Raw genomic sequence first — 18,717 nt, 5'->3', positions numbered from 1 at the left:
GATGAATAGCCACTTTGAGGTCACATCCGACAAGCTAAGAAACGTGGACTGAGCTGAGTATCGACAGCAGTATCGCACGGCAGTGCTCGCCTCATCCACAGGCACGCGCTGCAGGAGATCAAGGAGAGTGCATGTTGTCTGTTATTTTTGCAATTCGTATAGCAAGCCAGGCGAATCCAGGAGGCGGTCATGAGAAGCAAATGCGTTAAGTCAATAACATACTTTGCAGAATTTAAAAGGTAGTTTAAAAATTGAAAACACTAAGAAACAAACAAAAATATTGCTCCTAACATTTTAAAGGACTTGATAAGTAGTAAAGAATAATTAACAAAAAATGTTTGAGCCTTCACTCTGTGTAATAGAGATCCTAATGTGAGCAACTTCAATGTCAAATGGAAAACCGTGACTCTAAAATCTATGGCCTAATCTTAGCAGCCATCAGAGCCCACTCTGCCAAGGCAACCAACGTTTATATTGGAAAATGGGAAGTAACACTTTAGGAGAAGTTCAGAACTGTACAACATATTCTTGTTGACCTAGACACTTCAATATGGAAGTCCAATTTCGTGACAAGTCAGCTGGTAGAGCTCTGTGTGTGTGTGCGTGCAAAGAAATGTGTGCGTGTTTGTGTGTCCAGTCCAGAACCTATTAAGTCATTTCCCTGGATGAATTCCTCCACCTCGGGATATGTTAGTACCACAGATGCACTACATAGGTTCATATTGTAAGATCGAGTTGAGTGAGCTTTAAAAGAACACAAACCATGATAATACCTGTTTCTTTTCTTCCTCCTACATAAACCATTTCTTCTTCTTCTTTGGGTTTGACATCACCCCATATTTAAATGCCTGAATAGAACCTGCACAGAGCATGTAAAACATTTCTTACATTTATACCTCATAGGTCAGATACCTAAATATCTGAGAAAATCTAGATTCAGACAGATGTTGATATAGCTTTCTGGAAGACTTTGAAATATTTTTTATCCCTTGGAAAATATTATCCATTTAGGAAACTACATTTTCAGGATGAGAGGATTATTTATCTCTTGTTGCTCCTGTTTGTCTTCTGAAAGTTTGCAGGTGGGTACTCAGAATTAGGGTGATGTAAATTTAATCAGTCATAGGAAAAAATAAACAAACTTAAAAAATGTATTTCCACTGCAGATTATTTGGAAAATACAGATAGCAATTGAAAAGAAGAAAAAGCAAAATTATGCAGTCTAACAACACAGGGAATTTCTACCCTCCAACATTGTCAGCATTTAAAAAAAAACTATATGTGTATGTGAGTATGTAATATAATATTTTACCTGGAATAGTCACACATTAATGTATTAGTATGATTAGTATAATTCATATACATTAAAGTATTTATTATTCACATTCCTGTTTTATAATGTCCTTTTTCAAGGTTTATTATGCATTTCCCCAAAGGCTTACTGCATTTTGACATCATTAGATTTCATGGCTACATCTCATATATTCAGATATAAATGAGGTTTTTAACTAGTCCTCTAGATTTTGGGTCCAGTTCCTGGAGAAGGCCATCATGCTTGGAAAGTGGATGGTCAGTGAAAGAGAAGACCACCCTCAGGGAGATGGACCGACACAGTGGCTGCGACAATGGGCTCAAGAGCAGGAACAATTGTGAGGACGGCGCAGGACCGGGCAGTGTTTCCTTCTGTTGTATAAACTGTTGTTATGAGTCAAGCCTATTCAAAGGAAGCTAACAGCGATAACAACAGCTAGTTTTTGATGATAAGACATTTCAAACTTTTTATGTCAATATTATAAAGCTTGAATTGATTTAATTAGTTAATTAATGTGTGCCATACTCTCTGAAATCATTCATTATATTAGTGATTTTGGAGTCCTGCTCTCTATTACCTCTGCTTCCTGTGATATAAATTCCTCCATCTGTTCTCTCTCATGCTGTTGGTGCTTAATGGTTACCAGGTGATTTCATTTTCAAATGTTAGGTTGACTTTGGCATTGGGACACTTGAGATGCCTTCGAAGCCTGGCAGCTATCTTTGCAGCTCGCTTTATGGGAGAAGAAAACGTACTGACAGTAGCTTGCATTGGTCAGTGAGAATGCGGAAATAGTTTAAATATTCCAGCAGGTATAATGTATTCTGACAACTCCCAATTTCTCATTAGAGTTGCCAGCCCCCCAGGGCCCCATCCTATTTCTATTTAAAGGTGTGCTCCTGCCTGGCTACAGGTGTGTGGAAATGGAGGAAGGGGGGGGTGTAAAAGGATGGAACAGCAGGTGCAGTTTTGAGCTCACAGAGAGGGGTTGGTTGAGCACACAGTGTCTGCCTACCCCTAGGAAAGGCATTTTGCATCTCGTCAGTTCTGACTCATCGCTGCCCTGTAGAATGGAGTAGGCCGGCCAGCACCAAGAGAGTTTCCAAAGCAGTAAATCTTTTCATAAGCAGTGATGAGTGTGGGGTGGGCTCCAAGTCCTGAAGCAAGTGCTTGACCACTAAGTCCCAGGGCTCCTTCCTTGGAGAGGACCATAAATCACAGCCCTCGCTGTTGCCTCTTGGCTCCATTCTTGTCTGAAGACTGCTGCTGCCTCTGGGGATTGAGTGCCCTCAGTTTTCCTTCCATCATTTGTGGGGCTTCTTCCTATACTTGCATATTTATCCTGGATCGACGCTTTCCTCCTCTTTATAAGACCGCCTACTCAGTGCCTCTATTCCTCTGAGAATTCATCTTCCTATTTTTTTTTTTACGTGGCTATTTGTTTTTAGTTTAAACGGGATCCGATTGGTTCTAGGATCTGGCGTCGATGAGTAAGATGGCTACATGTGTCTAGTTTACCATTTTGAAACTGAAAGTACTAGTATCAATTTGCTACGAGTTTCAGTATATGAGAGCACCTTCATCTTTGCCTGGTAGGTTAAAAATTAAATTAAAAGGGAGAAATGATGGTTGATCCTCATACGCTCTTCTGTTGTAAGAAAAGTCCCAAACATGATTAGTCTGCTTTAGACAATGGGCTACTTGTAGGTGTGGTGCCTTCATTTTCAAGAATGGTTTCCGTTTACCAAGTATTTTCAGGCTACTTCACTTGATCTTCACAACTCAGAGAGGTGGATATTATTCCTTCTCTTTATAGATAAGAGGCTCAGAAATTCAATGACCTGTACAGAAAGGCTTTGTGGGAGAACTGGGGCTTGACCACTGGTTCTAGACCCCAGTTTTTCTACTACTGAAAACAGGTTATGCTATAGAAGATATTTTAAGACAGCGGTTCTCAATCTGTGGTTCGCTATCCCCTGGGGAGTCGAACTACTCTTTCACAGCGGTCGCCTAAGACTGTGGGAAAGCACACATTTCCGATCGTTTTAGGAACTGAGACACCGCTTCTCTATCCATCTCCAGGCGGGTCCGCCCACATGCACATAAGCCCAAATGAGTACGGGGGTCAAGACTCTTACCCAAGCTACACCGCGCTCCGAGACAAAATTTCATTTATTTGTCATTAGAAATAAGCATTTCACAATATATAATTATGTACTGGTTTTGTGATTAATCATTATGCTTTCATTATGTTCAATTTGTAACAATGAAAATACATCCTATCAATATTTACAGGAAGATTTATAACAGTAGCAAAATTACAGTTATGAAGTAGCAATGGTTGGGGGGTTACCACAGCATGAGGAACTGTATGAAAGGGTCGCAACATTAGGAAGGTTGAGAACCCCTGCTTTAAAGACTGTGTTCTGGTCAAAATAGTCATGATAGACTTCAAGGAAAAGTGAAGAAACACATCCAGAATCCACTGAAGGAGTGATATCTTGTCTGAGAAAATGCAAAGGCATACCCAGCAGGCATAAAATGTCATGCCATTGAGAGGCTTTATTTAAAATCACAGTGGGATTTGTGTGGAAATCAAGTCAGAAGCTACAGACATTCCTTCTGCGGTTCCCACCATGAAGCTGGCCACTCACATTTTAATTTCCTGTCAGGATAAGAAAGTTGGAAGACCACAGATTCCACAATTAGTTTTCAAACCATAACAGCTTTCATCACAAAATTCTTTAATATCTTTCTCGTCGTGCACTGTTCTGAACTGTTGCCCAGTTTGAACACATTTTTTTAAATGTAGCTTTCTATGTCAGTGCAGTGTGTCCCAGAGTAGAAGTTGGGAAAGTTCATATTTTTCGGTATAACCCGAGGAGAGTGCTGTTTATAACATTTGTTTACTTTCCGTCCTGCATTTCATTGTAACTGGGTCAGTGAGGTTTTAAAATATGGATAAAAGAGCACCTTTCCTTGTAGATTTACTGACTACTCATGCGCCTGTTCTTTAGCTAGGGCCCCTGGGGGTTGGTTGCAAATGGTCCCAGGTGGAGGTCTGAGCTCACTTGAGTGCCTCCCAAGAAAGGCCTGGTAAGCTACTTTGGGTTTGGGGTCGAAAGCCATTAGAAACCCCATGGAGCACAGTTAGGCTCTGAAACACGAGTCACTGAAAATCAGAATCCACTTCATGGCAACTGGCAACTGATTTGTAAAATTATCTAAGTTGCTTTCAGCCTGAAAAGAAGACTTTCTGAAGATCGAGTGATCAAGGCCTGATCGGAGATGCTTACTTAGTTTAGACAAGGGAGAAAAAAGCTTCTTAGATTTTGCACAAGAGAATTTGTAGAAAAGCACCACCCACCCACTCACGCCCGCACGCACGCACGCACTCACCCACCCACCCACCCACTCACGCACGCACGCACGCACGCACGCACGCACTCACCCACCCACCCACTCACTCACTCACACACTCATGCACGCACGCACTCACCCACCCACCCACTCACTCATGCACGTATGCACGCACTCACCCACCCACTCACGCACGCACCCACGCACCCACGCACCCACGCACTCACTCACTCACTCACTCACTCACTCACTCACTCACTCACGCACTCGTCTTTGCCATCAGTGGATTTGAGCTCATGGCGACCCAATAGGAGAGGGTAGAACTCCCCTGAGGGGCTCCCAGACTGTGGCACTTTATGGGAGGAGAAAGCTGCTCTTTCTCTAGCAGCTAGCTGGGTGTGCTAGCTGCCCATCAGGTGTCCTCTATGCCACCGGGGCTCGCAGAAAATACCTATGAAAGTTAACTGTAGCAATGCAGAGACGTTGGAGAGACCCGTATATCTGCTGAACTGGGGTGAGAGAACTCTACGGTACATTGGAAACAGTATGTATGAATCTGTTTGGTTTGTACTTTCAACAGAAAGAGTTTGGTTTAAGGTACCCTCCGGGGAGGGGAGGAGTCAGGAAGATCATGAAAAGATTCAAATGGGGGGAGATAACGGCAGAGCTTCCTGGTAACTTCCACATACTTAGAGCCAACTTTCTAGCCCTTAACACAATACTGTTCTATTTGTATTTAGCATCCAAAACGTAAATGGAAACTTACTTCCATCTTCTGATACAGTCATCAAGCTTGTGGTCAGCACTGGACTGGTTTTCTTTGGTTCAAGGGGTAGGCTCTTGTTCTGTCTGTCCCGGGTCTCAGTGGTAGAACCCCACAGCATGCAGATGGCAGGCACCCCAGTTGAGTGATTTCACTTAGTGGGTGTGTAATCAGTGGAGTAAAAAAAATTACCACCCTACTACTACCAGTGCCATTCCGATTCAAATTTGAAGCATCTTGAGATGCAAGGCTCTTTTGTGAATGAAAGGTGAAACCATTTGAGTCTTTTAAGCTGAAGAGGGTCATAGTCTGATTTAGGGTTTATAGGACACTCCAGAGGCTCTCTGGAGACGGCCACCACTCACATAGAGCGTCATCGTTCATGCATTTTCACTGATGGAAGATTCTCTGACAGAAATCCATCATGAATCTTCTCTGGGTGCCTACCATCTGGTGGGGATCTCTGTTACAGCATGCATAGCGCTCGCTCGCTCTCTCTCTCTGTCTGTCTGTCTGTCTGTCTGTCTATCTATCTAAGCCAACTGCCATGATATTTGCTCTCTGCCTTTTTCTTGAGTGATTTCTTTGGCTTCTCGTTTCAGGCATGTATTCTATATCATAGCGCTAAGTAAATAGACAAGTTTAAATATATTTGGTATATCATTTGCTTTATTTTACAGGCTTGTTTATGTTTATAGTTAGTTCACTATGTGGCCACTTTAATAAAAATTTGGCCATGTGTCCTATGTTAGAAATCTACTCTCAATTTTGGAGAAAAATAAGACCTGAAATCCATTGTTTCCAATTGAAAGGTGGTTTTACGAAGGACTGAGAAACTTGCACATAAAGATTTTACAGTTGGATCCCATGGATGACAATCTTAAATGAAAGTACAGAAACTGACATGCTATGTTCTTGTGTACTATGTGACCATCAACTCATTCAGGAATATCCTGAACCCTGAAAAAAGAGACAAATGCTAGTAGGCTTTGAAGAGAAGCCCCTGACAGTCTTTGCTAACTTGGTTGTGGAGGTGGGTATGAAAGGACTGGCATTTCATACTCCCCTTCCTGTCTGACCTGATGCTTGGAGGCAATGCTGCACAACTGGGAGGCTGGCTGCTTTTCATTTGCATTAAATTATGACAAGATCCAACTACTTTTATTTAAATACTCTTAAGAAGAATCATAATTTAAGGTAAATACTTAAAGATTATTATGTTGAGTTCATCTTAATGCAAAGCTCTTTTGGTGCCAATCTTTTCAGGCATTTATATAGATTTTATGATCATTGTTGGAAACATCACAGGACACCCTACTGAACAATGACAAATGATCAAAATGGAAAAATTGTTTTTCAAAAGCCAAATGTAAGGGAAGTACCTTTTCATTCAATTTTTTTCCCACAGACTTTTTGAAGTCCCTCTCATATTGCATTTTCTTCTATTTTTATTTTTCCCTAAGTTTTAATAACATATAAAATAAAGGGTTTGGGGTGTCTCACTTATGTGCCATGAGGTGAGCTGATGATAAAGTGAAATGAGTTGAAAAAACTCCAGGGTTTGGCGGCTTCTTTCTTTTAGGAACAGCTGAAAGGCCGTGCGCTGTGACTGCTGTGTCTCTTCTTCCGGGTCCTCTTGGAGCGCAGCCTCCACATCCACTAATCAGTTGCATCTGAGTAATATGTTATGCTCAGTCATTCATCTCCGTGATTTCCTCTCCAATTAGGGAAGAATTTGGAACAATCCAACAGCAAAGCAAATGCTCTTGAATTTGCAGACTTGATTTACTTAATATATGAAAAAGAATGAACTTTTGGTAAGGAGGAACATAGCCTTTCGTTTTTATCTTCTCATTTCTTGGTGTTGCTTACTAGGCTATCTTAGGGTCCTATGAGCCGGGGTGAAGAAGTTACCTTTCACTTTGAGGTAGGGAGGCATGGGGAATGTTGATCATGGGAGTGCTGTGATGGAATTTACGTTCTGTACAGAGCACATTGTAAGAGGTAGGGAATCCCAGGCGGAGCAGAAGCAGAGACTAGTTCAGACCACTGGTTTTCAGGTGACTCAAGTCAGAGGAGGCCTAAGCATCTCTAGGGGAGAGACTATGAGGTGACTCCAACAAGCCCTCCATGTTAGTCTGGGTAGACTACAGAAACAAATCCATGGACACATATATGTGTATAAGAAAGGAATTTATATGCAAAAAGAATTGAACGTTGAGAAAACATCCCAATCCAGTCCAGTCTAAGGCCATAAGTCTGATGTTAACCCATATGTCCGATACCAATCTATCAAGTTCTCTTCAGACTCACGAAACACATGCAATGAAGCCAAATGCAGGATGATCACACACCAGTGGGTAGAACGTGTTTGGGTTCTGTGGCATTGTAATCTCAGCGCTGGCAGGGGCCTCTCTGGCTTCTCAGGCTTCTGAGGTCTGGTTGCGTCCATGTGGCTTGTCTTCTGCAATGTCTCCCAGGGAGTAACAGAGAGAGAGAGGTCTTCCACCCTCAAGGAGGAAGTACCAGATTTCCCAAAATTCTCAGGAAGCCATGCCCACAGAAGCCTCATTGGCTCTCTCCAGATTGACAGCTTCAACTCCACTTCTACACTCTTAATCCTTAAATTGACACTGGATTAGGTGACTACCACACCCTCTCCAGCTGTTCTTTCTGCTAAACTAGTTGCTGTTCCGATAACTCCAATTTGTGTGTCAGTGTTAGAATGATACTCCATAGTTTCCAATGGCTGCATTTTTTGATGCAGATGATCATGTCTTTCTTCTGACGTGCCGTGTTAGATCAGGCTGACTAGAGAAATAAATCCAGTGACACTCATGTATAAGAAAGAACTTTATATCAAAGAGTAATTGCATATTAAGAAAACATCCCAGCCCCATCCAGATCAAGTCCATGAGTCTGATATTAGCCCATAAGTCCAATACTACTCCATATATCCCTCTTCAGACTCACATAGTCACATGCAGTGGTGCAAAACTCAGGAAGATCACAGGCTGGTGGGCGCAAAGTCTTGTCGATCCAATGCTGGTGGAAGCATCTCAGAACTGGTGCAGGCCTTCAGATGGCTCCTCTGGCTCCCAGAGTGTGGCTCTTCAACAGGAAGGTGAAACACAGAGAGGGGCACTCCCAGGTCTCAGCATATCTTGTCAACAGGAAGGTGAAGGAGAGAGAGGAGGGGGGGGGGGAAGATACCAGAATCCTCATGAGAAGGCCATGCCCACAAGGAGGCATCATCAGACTGTGACCTGATTGACAGGCTAGACTCCAATTCTATACTTATTTATCAAGTTGACATGAAATTATGTAACGACCACAGGTGTCTTTGGGTGGGCTCAAACCTCCAACTGAGTGTTAAACCGTTTAGGCTATCAAAGGACTCCTGTTCTTTCTACGCCAACCAACAAACAAAAAGTGTAACCATTGATTCTGACTTATGGGAACCATGTAGCACCAAGTAGAACTGCCCTATAATGTTTTCAAGATTTAATCTTAAACATTAAAATAACATTTTATTCACATATAATTAATACATATTCCAAAAGAATGTTTTAAACATATTTTTAAAAATTGTCCAATCATCACATTGTGCACCACAATTTATTTTAGGATATTTTCTTTCTTGTACTAGTTACTATTATCTCCCCATTTCCTCTCAAGCTCCACTGCCATAACTCCCAGAAACCATTAATCCAGTTACTGTCTCTATAGATTTACCTATCTTAGATTTCATATCAAGAAAATCATACAAAAGCAACAAGCAAAAACAAGACAAAAACCCAACAACAATAACAAAATGAAACAGGGACGCCCTCAATTTAAAAGATAACAGAAAATAATAGAAATTAGAAGAGAGGTAAAGTGGGTCAGAAGGGAAAACAAATAACAAGGTGTTAAATTTAATCAAAAGACATCTGTGTTAGTCTGACATCAAGGCCATTTGCATCCCTGGTCAATGGCCAGAGGGAATTCACTGGAGGCTTGATCCAAGAGGGGGCCCTGCGAATGGATTTTGGGCTGCACTGTCATCCATTGACTGCTGTAAAGTAGGTCTTCACAATTAATTTCTAAAACAGTTCCCTCGGCTGGTCGTGGATTTTATTATTTCCAATCCTTGTATCATAACACAGCTTGGTGTGCTTCTTGTGTGAAGCTAGCTTTCACCTCACTGAGATGTCTGCTTGTTTTAAGACAAGAATTTGAGACCCCAGATGCTGTGCTTTCTGATATCTGGACACCATCAGATTTATCTACCACCCTTTGCTATCATACTCATATCTTCAGTGATGGGCAAGTATTGAGAAAGGCCATGTCATAAGAACTAATTGCTTTTAGATTACGGCTATGATTCAGTACGAGCTCAAAATCTATGTATCTATAGTTTAAATATGTCCCTAGGTCCACTTTAGAAATATCAGTAGCCTTTTATTTGGGATCATTGTAAATCATCCCTATGAGGCATATGGTAATTCTACTGATTTTAAAAAAACAAAACACCCAAACCTCACAGCCTTTGCGTCAATGCTGACTCCTAATGCCCTTGTGGGTTTCTGAGATTGTAACTGTTGAGGGAAGTAGAAAGCTGCTGGCGTTGAACTGCCAGTCATTGAGATCGCAGCCTAATGTGTAACCACGACACCACCAGGGTTCCTGATTCTATTGAAAGTATCATTACTTTAGCCAATGTCATAGGCTTTCAGATATTTTTTAGAAAAGGAAAATATACATGGAAAGAGCAATATTTTAGAACAAAAATCAAAGTTTGGTTAACTGTACAGATCAAAATCTCCAGTGACTGGACACTATTTATTCAAACAATGAAGGTTGTAGATAAGGCAAAACTTTCCATCATGCTCTTTCACAAAGGCAGAACCACGCCGGATAGACTTAGGCAGACCATTAAAAAGCAAAGAAAGCATGAAAAGAGCAAATGAATGGTCGTCCCAAGCCCCCATTCCTTGGCCACCCTCCAAGCAAGAGATCCGAAACAAAGTCCAGTGACTTCCAAATCCATAACCTTGGGATAGCGGTCACCTGCGTCTTCTCCCACTAGGTCATTTCCAAGGTTGTAATCCCGAAAGAAGCAGAGTACTACACCTTTCTCCCACAAAACAGCCCCTGGATTTAAACCATTGATCTTTCAGTTAGCAAGCAAGCATCTAACTACTATATTATAAGAAAGCTGCAGAGAACACTAGGACCATTCTCAGCTTTAAAGTCCAAGACTCACAGGCAAGGAAGGATTTGTGCTTTGAGGCCTTCAGCTCCTCAGCAGCCGGGCATACAGAGTCCACTTATCTGCTTCTCTCTTGCCTCATATTTTTCCTCTTCTTTTCCACTCCCTTGAGGAGCCTGTCTTGGGAAAAGCATCCAGCAGATACTGAAGTCATTTGATACTAGTCACTTTCCGCCTTGTTTCCCTCCCACTAATACAAGGACTGGGATAATGGATTCCCAGTACAATTTTTTTTATTCCACAATTTTCATTAGATGTCAGGGTTTATCTAACAATTTCTTGGATTTCTTATTGCTCACAAATCTTATTTCTATTCCTGTGAGATTTGTTAAACTATACTTTATGTATATCATAGATCCCACCCGACACCTCATCTTTGTAAGTCAGTCTTCAGTTTATTTAAGAATTCCAAATTTTATTTAGCTCTGTGAGCTTCAAAGTGGTCTGAAAATGCTTGGCAGTTGGCCGGAGCCTACTTGTCAGGCCCATCTGTGTTCCCTCCAGGTGATAACTGGTGATCTCCCTGTTCATATTAACATTCCTCTGGCTGAATTATCTCCTTTCCCAGTTCCCACATTACTTCGGGCTATTCGGAAGTGCTCTTCCCAATAAGAGGACTTGTTGATCGCACAGACTTGCTGAACGTTCAGAGTAGAACTGTTTGTTCCCAACAGCCCTGCGGGCACAGTAGGTTATGAGTTGGGCAATACCTGTGATCGCAGTAGTTCAAACTCACCAGCTTCTCTGTGGGAGAAAGATGAGGCTTTCTCCTCCCATAATGACTGACAGCCTCAGGAGTCCTATAGAGGGTCACGAGTTGGAATTAGCACTATGGTAGCGGGTCTTTATGTTGTTGTTGTTTTAAATTAATTAGAAAATCATTTCATTGGGGGTTCGTACCATCCATCCATCCATCCATCCATTGTGTCAAACACATTTGTACGTTTGTTGCCATCGTCATTTTCAAAACATTTTCTTTCGACTTGAGCCCTTGGCATCAGCTCCTTGTTGTTGTTTTTAATTGGTCAAAGACACATTGTCAGCTCTATTGTCTGTGAGGCCTGACATTAGGTAGGTTTGAACTGTCAACTTTCTGGCTAGCTAGGAGTGGAAACTTTGCCTCTCCCCGGGCTCTGAAAGAAAGGTTAAATTCCATGTATTTAAAGAATGTACACTTGATAGGACCCTACTAGCACCGTGGTTAAATACTCCGCTGCTAATCAAGAGATCAGGAATTGGAACCCACCAGCGCGTCCACGGGAGAGAGGCGTGGTAGTCTGCTTTCAAAAGGAGCATAGCCTCGCAAACCCCAGGAGGCAGGCCCACTCGGTCTTGGATCATCACCAAGAGTCAGAATCGACTTGATGACAGCAGGTTGGTATAAAATATTTGAGGTGGATAATGAGGGAAGGGAGATGTCAACTTTGGGACGATGAAGGGTTCCGTTTGGAAAAAGTTGTTGAATTGGTGAATGTTTTGTTGTGTATATTTTTGCCCTAGAAAAGATGGCGAAAGAAAAGAAAGAGTTCCATCTTGGAACATTAGCGTTCAGGATGTGTGTGGGACTTCCAGCAGGCAGCCTGGCCCCAGAGTCCAAAGCTCGGAAGTCAGTTTGTGAAGGTGGTCCATCCAAACTACTTACCTCCTAACATCCTGGGTCTCTTGATTTTAATAAGCTTTCGCAGACGTTGCTTTGGCAAACCAATCCTTTACCATCATCTGCACCTGCTCTGAAATTGAAGAATTCAAGCATGGTGCAGTAATGTGTGAACTCAACGAGGGTACAATGCTGGACAACACTTTCTTGTGATACATCAAGTCACTGTGAGTCAGTCATCGACAGCAACTAACAACAATAATATAGCACGCTCCTGGAGATAGTTTATTGTGCTAGCCTGGCCAATAAACACAAGTGGGATTAATTGAAGTGTGGGAAGATAAATGGCTCGGTGAGCTTCGCCTTTCTTGTCTCTCGCTCTTTGATCATCAGACCAGTGTGCGGCTGCCTTGCTTGTTCTGAACCTCAATTTACAGGCTGCACTACCTGTGGGACGCCTAGCCTGTGGACTGTGTAGGTGTAAGTTGAGGTCCCTTTTAGACCACACGATTGGAATTTACATCTCTTGAGCTGGGGACTGACTGTTGGTGACCTGGCTGACAGTTGGTGACTTGCCTTGCTGTTTGCTGCCTGTGCTGAAATAGCCTAGCTCTCTCTACCGAGGACTTACCTGGCGGCCCTCAAGACTTGAAGGACTGCCAGTGTCTCACAACTCTCTCTCTGGAGTAAGTTGCACTGGGTCATTTGTACTGCTTTATAATTTAACTGTTCATTTCTTTTATTATATATCTATCAATCTGTATATAATTTAACAGTTCATTTCTTGTGTTATATATCTATCTTTAAATATATGTAATTATCAGCAATCTGGTTTTATCGCTCTAGAGAACCCTGTCTAACACACTCCTAAATACCACCGTTTTGCTACATGTTCTTTACTTCATCGAGACACCATTTCTGACACTTTCACTTTCATTCCCTGTGCACCGGAAATTTGGACTATTGTTCTTTCTCTATCATGGGGACTCCTCCAAGGACATTGAGATATCATGGGATTTAGGTTATTGAAGTTTACCTGCTGTAAAATATATGGCATTGGGTTTCCATTTCACTGAGGCTATTTCTCACACATTCTGGGTAATGACTTAACAAGCAGGGGGACCATGCTACCATGTTTGATGTAAGAGTACTGAAGGATTTGGGTGGACTTGACACAAGAATTACATGCTCTTTTAGTCCTGGGTTTAAAAAAATCATGTGTTATAATTTAGAGTTTGGGACAGAAAAATTGTGCAGAGTATGGAGATTTCCCATATGCTTTTTCTTCCCTTTGCACACAGATCTTCCTATCATTAACGTCTATGAACCTCTCCCATTCCGTGGCACATTTCTTGCCATCAATGAATCAATATTTATACATTAGTATTCTTTGCTGAAGTCCACAGTCTTGGACTCATGTAGTTGGTAGCCTTTTCAGATTGGCTTCTTTCAAGTAGAAGTAAGCATTTAAAAACGGACAGCACCGTAAAGAGGAATGTGGTAGATACAGTAAGGTTAAAAAGTATTATTTTATTTGATATCCCTTTTGAGCTATTTAAAAGTTGTTACAGAGTTGCTTTGTTTTTTAAAGAAAAAGTAAAAGGAAATACAGGTGGATTAAGCCTTTGGTGAATCCCATCTGACTAGAGAAGAGAGATGTGAACAGCCTTGCTATCATATGCAGAGTGCAGAGGAAAGTGGATTCTGACCGATGTAATTAGGTTAAAGTTTAACACCTTATCATTTGATTTCCCTTTTGACCCATTTTAAAGTTGTTTTAGATTTTAATATTTTTCTAATTTCTTTTCAATGGAGGTTTTCCTCTGTTTTATTTTGTTATTATTTTATTTGTTTTTAAAACAGTTTTTCAGTATGTGAACTCCAGGATAGGTAAATCTATAGAGACAGTAACTGGATTATTAGTTTCTGGTGGGTATTGCAGGGGACGTTGGGGGAAATGGGGAGTTACTAACTGAATACAAGAAAGAAAAAAGGTTGTAAAATTGACTGTATTAATGATTATAAAATTCTTCTTGGTATGGCTGAACTATTGAATTGTATGATATACAGATTATGGGCCAATATAGCAGTTTTAATAAAGAAAGACATATTTAAGGTTCTTTCATGTCTGATCATCAGACTTGGTTCTCCAACAAGTATACAAGGTAAAAAAGGTCACCTGCATTTGATTACTAATCCCTTGTCATTTTATTAACCGGTCCAATGACCCTGAACTAGTTTTCTTAGCTTCTCATGTGTGGGATGCCATTGTTATTCTTGCCAGCAATAAGACTTGTAAGCATCTGACCTTACAGTATGCCTCACTATAAGAGTATTGACGTGGAATGGAAGCAATAACTAAAGCAACTTTAATTTAAGCTTGTTATTTTTCCAGGAAATAAAGCTTTTCTTTTACTTTAAAAGTTTCAGAAATTGAAGCTCAGAGAATTCTACTGTGAAGGGAACCCACTGCTCCGGAAGCAACCAATTTATGCTGTGGAGAAAGAAGAGATCTGGAGTCTACAGGTGAAGGCTTTGATCATTCTCACATGTCTTCAAATTAACTTCCCCGTTTCAATGTCATAGATATTCCTGTTAAAGCATTTCTGCTACCTGGTCCACTGGTCATGAGGATGCTAGTCCTAATCTTTATGTCTGGTTTACAGAATCCCACAGAATGCTACCTGATAGAGACCACATTTAGAGATACAAAAACACTTTTGTCATTGTTGAAAGGAAAAGGGAGGAACTTATATTCTTCTTAGACTCCCAAGTGAAATACCAGATGGCCTAAGGACATATTTGAATGGTCCCGAGTGGTACCCTTGTCCCTTTCATTCCCTCTTTGGTTGTTCCCTCTCCCCTCAGTTCGATGAGTAATTATGATTAGAAGTCAGGTTTCACGTGCATGAAGCAAGGAGATGCTCTTAAAAGAAAAAAATAGGGAAACATATTAGAGGACCCTTTTTGCATGTGCTCTGGTGGTACCGGAGTTGATATTTGTGGATCCTTTCACAGTTGAGGATGATTATCCCATCATGCATTTGAACTTTCCTGTCCATTTGGGTCTATAGTTGAACAGGAAAGATGTCTTAGGATTTTTCTCTAATTATGTAAGGATTCTTGGTTGCAGTGAACAGCTAGCTTCATTCAATAGTTTAGTGTATTTCTACTATTCCCCTTGTTTAAAAGCAATACATGTTCATTATAAAGAGTTATAACACTAGCATGAAAAACAAATCCAAAAATCTATTATAATATCTTTCAGAATTTTTCAAGTTCTTGAATTTTAAAAGCTTCCAAACTCATTTAGAGAAATTAAAAAAATAAAAATAAGCTAAGAGAAGTTGTGAAATTCTCAGAGATCCAATACTAAGAGATCTAACCACGATTCTTTCCGGGACACTATTCTTCTAGAACTTTCTCTGTGTTTTAATTTTTTCAAAAACCAAAGATGAGTGCAAACTAAAAATATGCTTACTTTTTGAAAATATTTGGAAAATATCATTAGCATCATTATAAGGAAAACAAATCAAAACCCAAACTCATTGCCATTGAGTCGATGTCCCCTCATAGTAACCCTAGGGGACAGGGTGAGTTTTTGAGACTGGAACTCTTCTTTTTTAATCATTTTACGGGGGGTTCGTACAACTCTTATCACCATACATACATACATACATACATCTATGGTGTCAAGCACATTTGTACATTTGTTGCCATCATCATTCTCAAAACATTTGCTTTCTACCTAAGCCCTTGGTATCAGCTCCTTATTTCCCCCTCTCTCCCCCATCCTTCCTCCCTCATGAACCCTTGATAATTTATAAATTCTTATTATTTTGTCATATCTTACAATGACCAATGTCTCCTTCACCCACATTTCTGTTGTTTGTCCCCCAGGAGGGGGATATATGTAGATCCTTGTGATCAGTTTCCCCCTTTCTACCTCACCTTTCCCTTCGCCTCTTGGTATTGCTGTTCTCATTATTGGTCCTGAGGGGTTTATCTGTCCCAGATTCCCAAGGTTTCCAGTTCTTATCTATACTAGTGTACATGCCAGATTTGTAAGGTAGAATTGGATGATGATAGTGGGGTGGAAAAAGCATTAAAGAACTGGAGGAACGTTGTATGTTTCATAGGTGATATAGTGCACCCTGACTGACCCCACGACCCTTCTGTAAGGGGATGTCTAGCTATCTACAGATGGACTTTGGGTCTCCATTCTGTACGTCCCCTCATTGACAATGATACGATTTTTTTTTGTTCTGGGTCTTTGATGCCTGATACCCGATCCCTTTGACAACTGGTGATCACACAGGCTGGTGTGCTTCTTCCATGTGGGCTTTGTTGCTTCTCAGCTAGATGGCCACTTGTTTATCTTCAAGCCTTTAAGACCCCAGATGCTATATGTTTTGATAGCCGGGTACCATCAGCTTTCTTCACCACATTTGCTTATGCACCCACTTTGATGAGACTATAACTCTTAATGAGAGTAGAAAGCCTCTCTTTCCCTCTTTCTCTCTCTTTTTTTTTTTTACCATAGAACTTCTGGTGGTTTCAAACTGCTCACCTTGTAGTTAGCAGGCCAACAGGTAACCACTATGCCATCAGTAGACTCTTTCAACATCAGTGAAAATCGGTGTACATCTTTTTTTACTAATACATTATATTTGTGCCATGACTTACCTACCTGTTTCCCTATTTTCGGACATTTAGATTATTAAGAATTACCTGACTATTTGGCCTTTATATGCAAGGCCACAGTGATCATCCTCTTAGAAAATGTTTGACTCACATCTTTATTACTTACCAGTGAAATTTCTGATCCAAGAATTGGCATCGTTAAAACTTTGATGAGCTGCTGTTAAATACCTTTCTAGAGAATCAATCTATACTTCCAGGGACAACATTTTCTGTTAATCTTTTGTGGGAGAAAAAATTATTATTTGAAGTTAAGTTGTAAATTATTTCAAAAACAGCAGTGTTTAATTCATTTAAATGTATTTGTTGTTCTTGTAGCAGTCATTTAAGAATAATACTATTTAGAACTTACATTAAACTTACTATGGGTAACGTTCTGGTCTGAGTACTCAATTAGAATTAATTTAGTTCCTTATAGCCTATAAATTAGGCAGTGATTCAGCTTCCTTGTTCTGTCCTAACAAAATATACCACAAAGTGGGTGGCTTTAAAGAACAGCATTGTATAGTCTCACAATTAGGGTCCCCAAACAACCAACCAACCAACCAGCCAACCAGCCAACCAGCCAACCAACCAACCAACCAACCAACCAACCAACCAATTTATTGACACCAAGTCAATTCCAACTCATAGCACACTTGTAGGACAAGTAGATCTGTCCCTGGACATTTCTGGAGCTGTGGTTTTTTATGGAGCATGAAACCTTTCCTCACAGGGCAGCTGGTGGATTTGGATTGCTAACCTGGCACATCATTATACCCATTCCTATTTGGAGGGCTAGAAATCTAAATTAAGGAATCAGGTTTTTTTAAAAAAATCATTTTATTGGGGATCATACAATTTCCAACATAATCCATACATACATCCATTATGTCAAGCACATATATACATTTGTTGCCATCATCACTCTCAAAACATTTGTCTTCTACTTGATCCCTTAATATCTGCTGCTCATTTTCCCCTTCCCTCTCCACTCCCCCCTACCTCAAGAACCCTTCATAATTCATAAATTATTATTTTGTCATATGTTACACTGTCTGACATCTCCCCCTGCTTCTTCTCTGCTGTCCAACCCCCAGGGATGAGGCTATACATAGATTCTTATAATCAGTTCCCCCTTTCTACCCAACATTTTCTCTACCCTCCAGACATTGCCACTCTCACCACTGGTCCTGAAGGAGTCATCTGTTCTGGATTCCCTGCGTTTCCAGTTGCTATCTGTACCAATGTACATCCTCTGATTGCGCCAGATTTGTAGGGTAGAATTGGGACTATGATAGTGGGGGCAAGGAAGTATTTAAGAACTAGAGGAAAGTAGTATGTTTCATCTTTGCTACCCTGCACCCTAACTCGCTCATTTCCTCCCCACAACCCTTCAGTAAGGGGGTGTCCAGTAGCTTACCAATGGGCTTTGAGTCTCTACTCTGCACTCACCCACGCTTACAATCATATGATTTTTTGTTCTTTGATGCTTGATACCTGATCCCTTCGACAGCTTGTGGTCACACAACCTGGTGTGCTTCTTCCATGGGCTTTGTTGCTTCTTAGCTAGATGGCCACTTGTTTATCTTCACGGTGCTATGTCTTTTGATAGCCGGACACCATCAGCTTTCTTCACCACATTTGCTTATGCACACGTTTGTTTTCAGTGATTGTGTCAGGAAGGTGTGCATCCTGGAATGTCAATTTAATAGAACAAAGGGTTCTTGCATTGAGGGAGTACTTGAGTG

At 40.9% G+C, this 18,717-nt stretch overlaps 1 protein-coding gene across 2 annotated transcripts in view; it reads left to right on the top strand.

The window, feature by feature from the left end:
- LRRC69 (leucine rich repeat containing 69) overlaps positions 1 to 18,717 on the top strand; it is a 110,599-nt gene that overhangs the window by 54,628 nt on the left and 37,254 nt on the right. For both annotated transcript variants that reach the window (XM_075550614.1, XM_075550613.1), the window contains one exon: positions 14,711 to 14,812. In XM_075550614.1, coding sequence (XP_075406729.1) covers positions 14,711 to 14,812 — 102 coding nt within the window. The remainder of the gene's footprint in view (positions 1 to 14,710; positions 14,813 to 18,717) is intronic.

Source organism: Tenrec ecaudatus, chromosome 5, assembly GCF_050624435.1.
Source record: "Tenrec ecaudatus isolate mTenEca1 chromosome 5, mTenEca1.hap1, whole genome shotgun sequence".
Classification (NCBI taxonomy): domain Eukaryota; kingdom Metazoa; phylum Chordata; class Mammalia; order Afrosoricida; family Tenrecidae; genus Tenrec; species Tenrec ecaudatus.
Note: the sequence above shows the minus strand (reverse complement) of the source record. Positions and strands in the feature narration are given on the sequence as shown.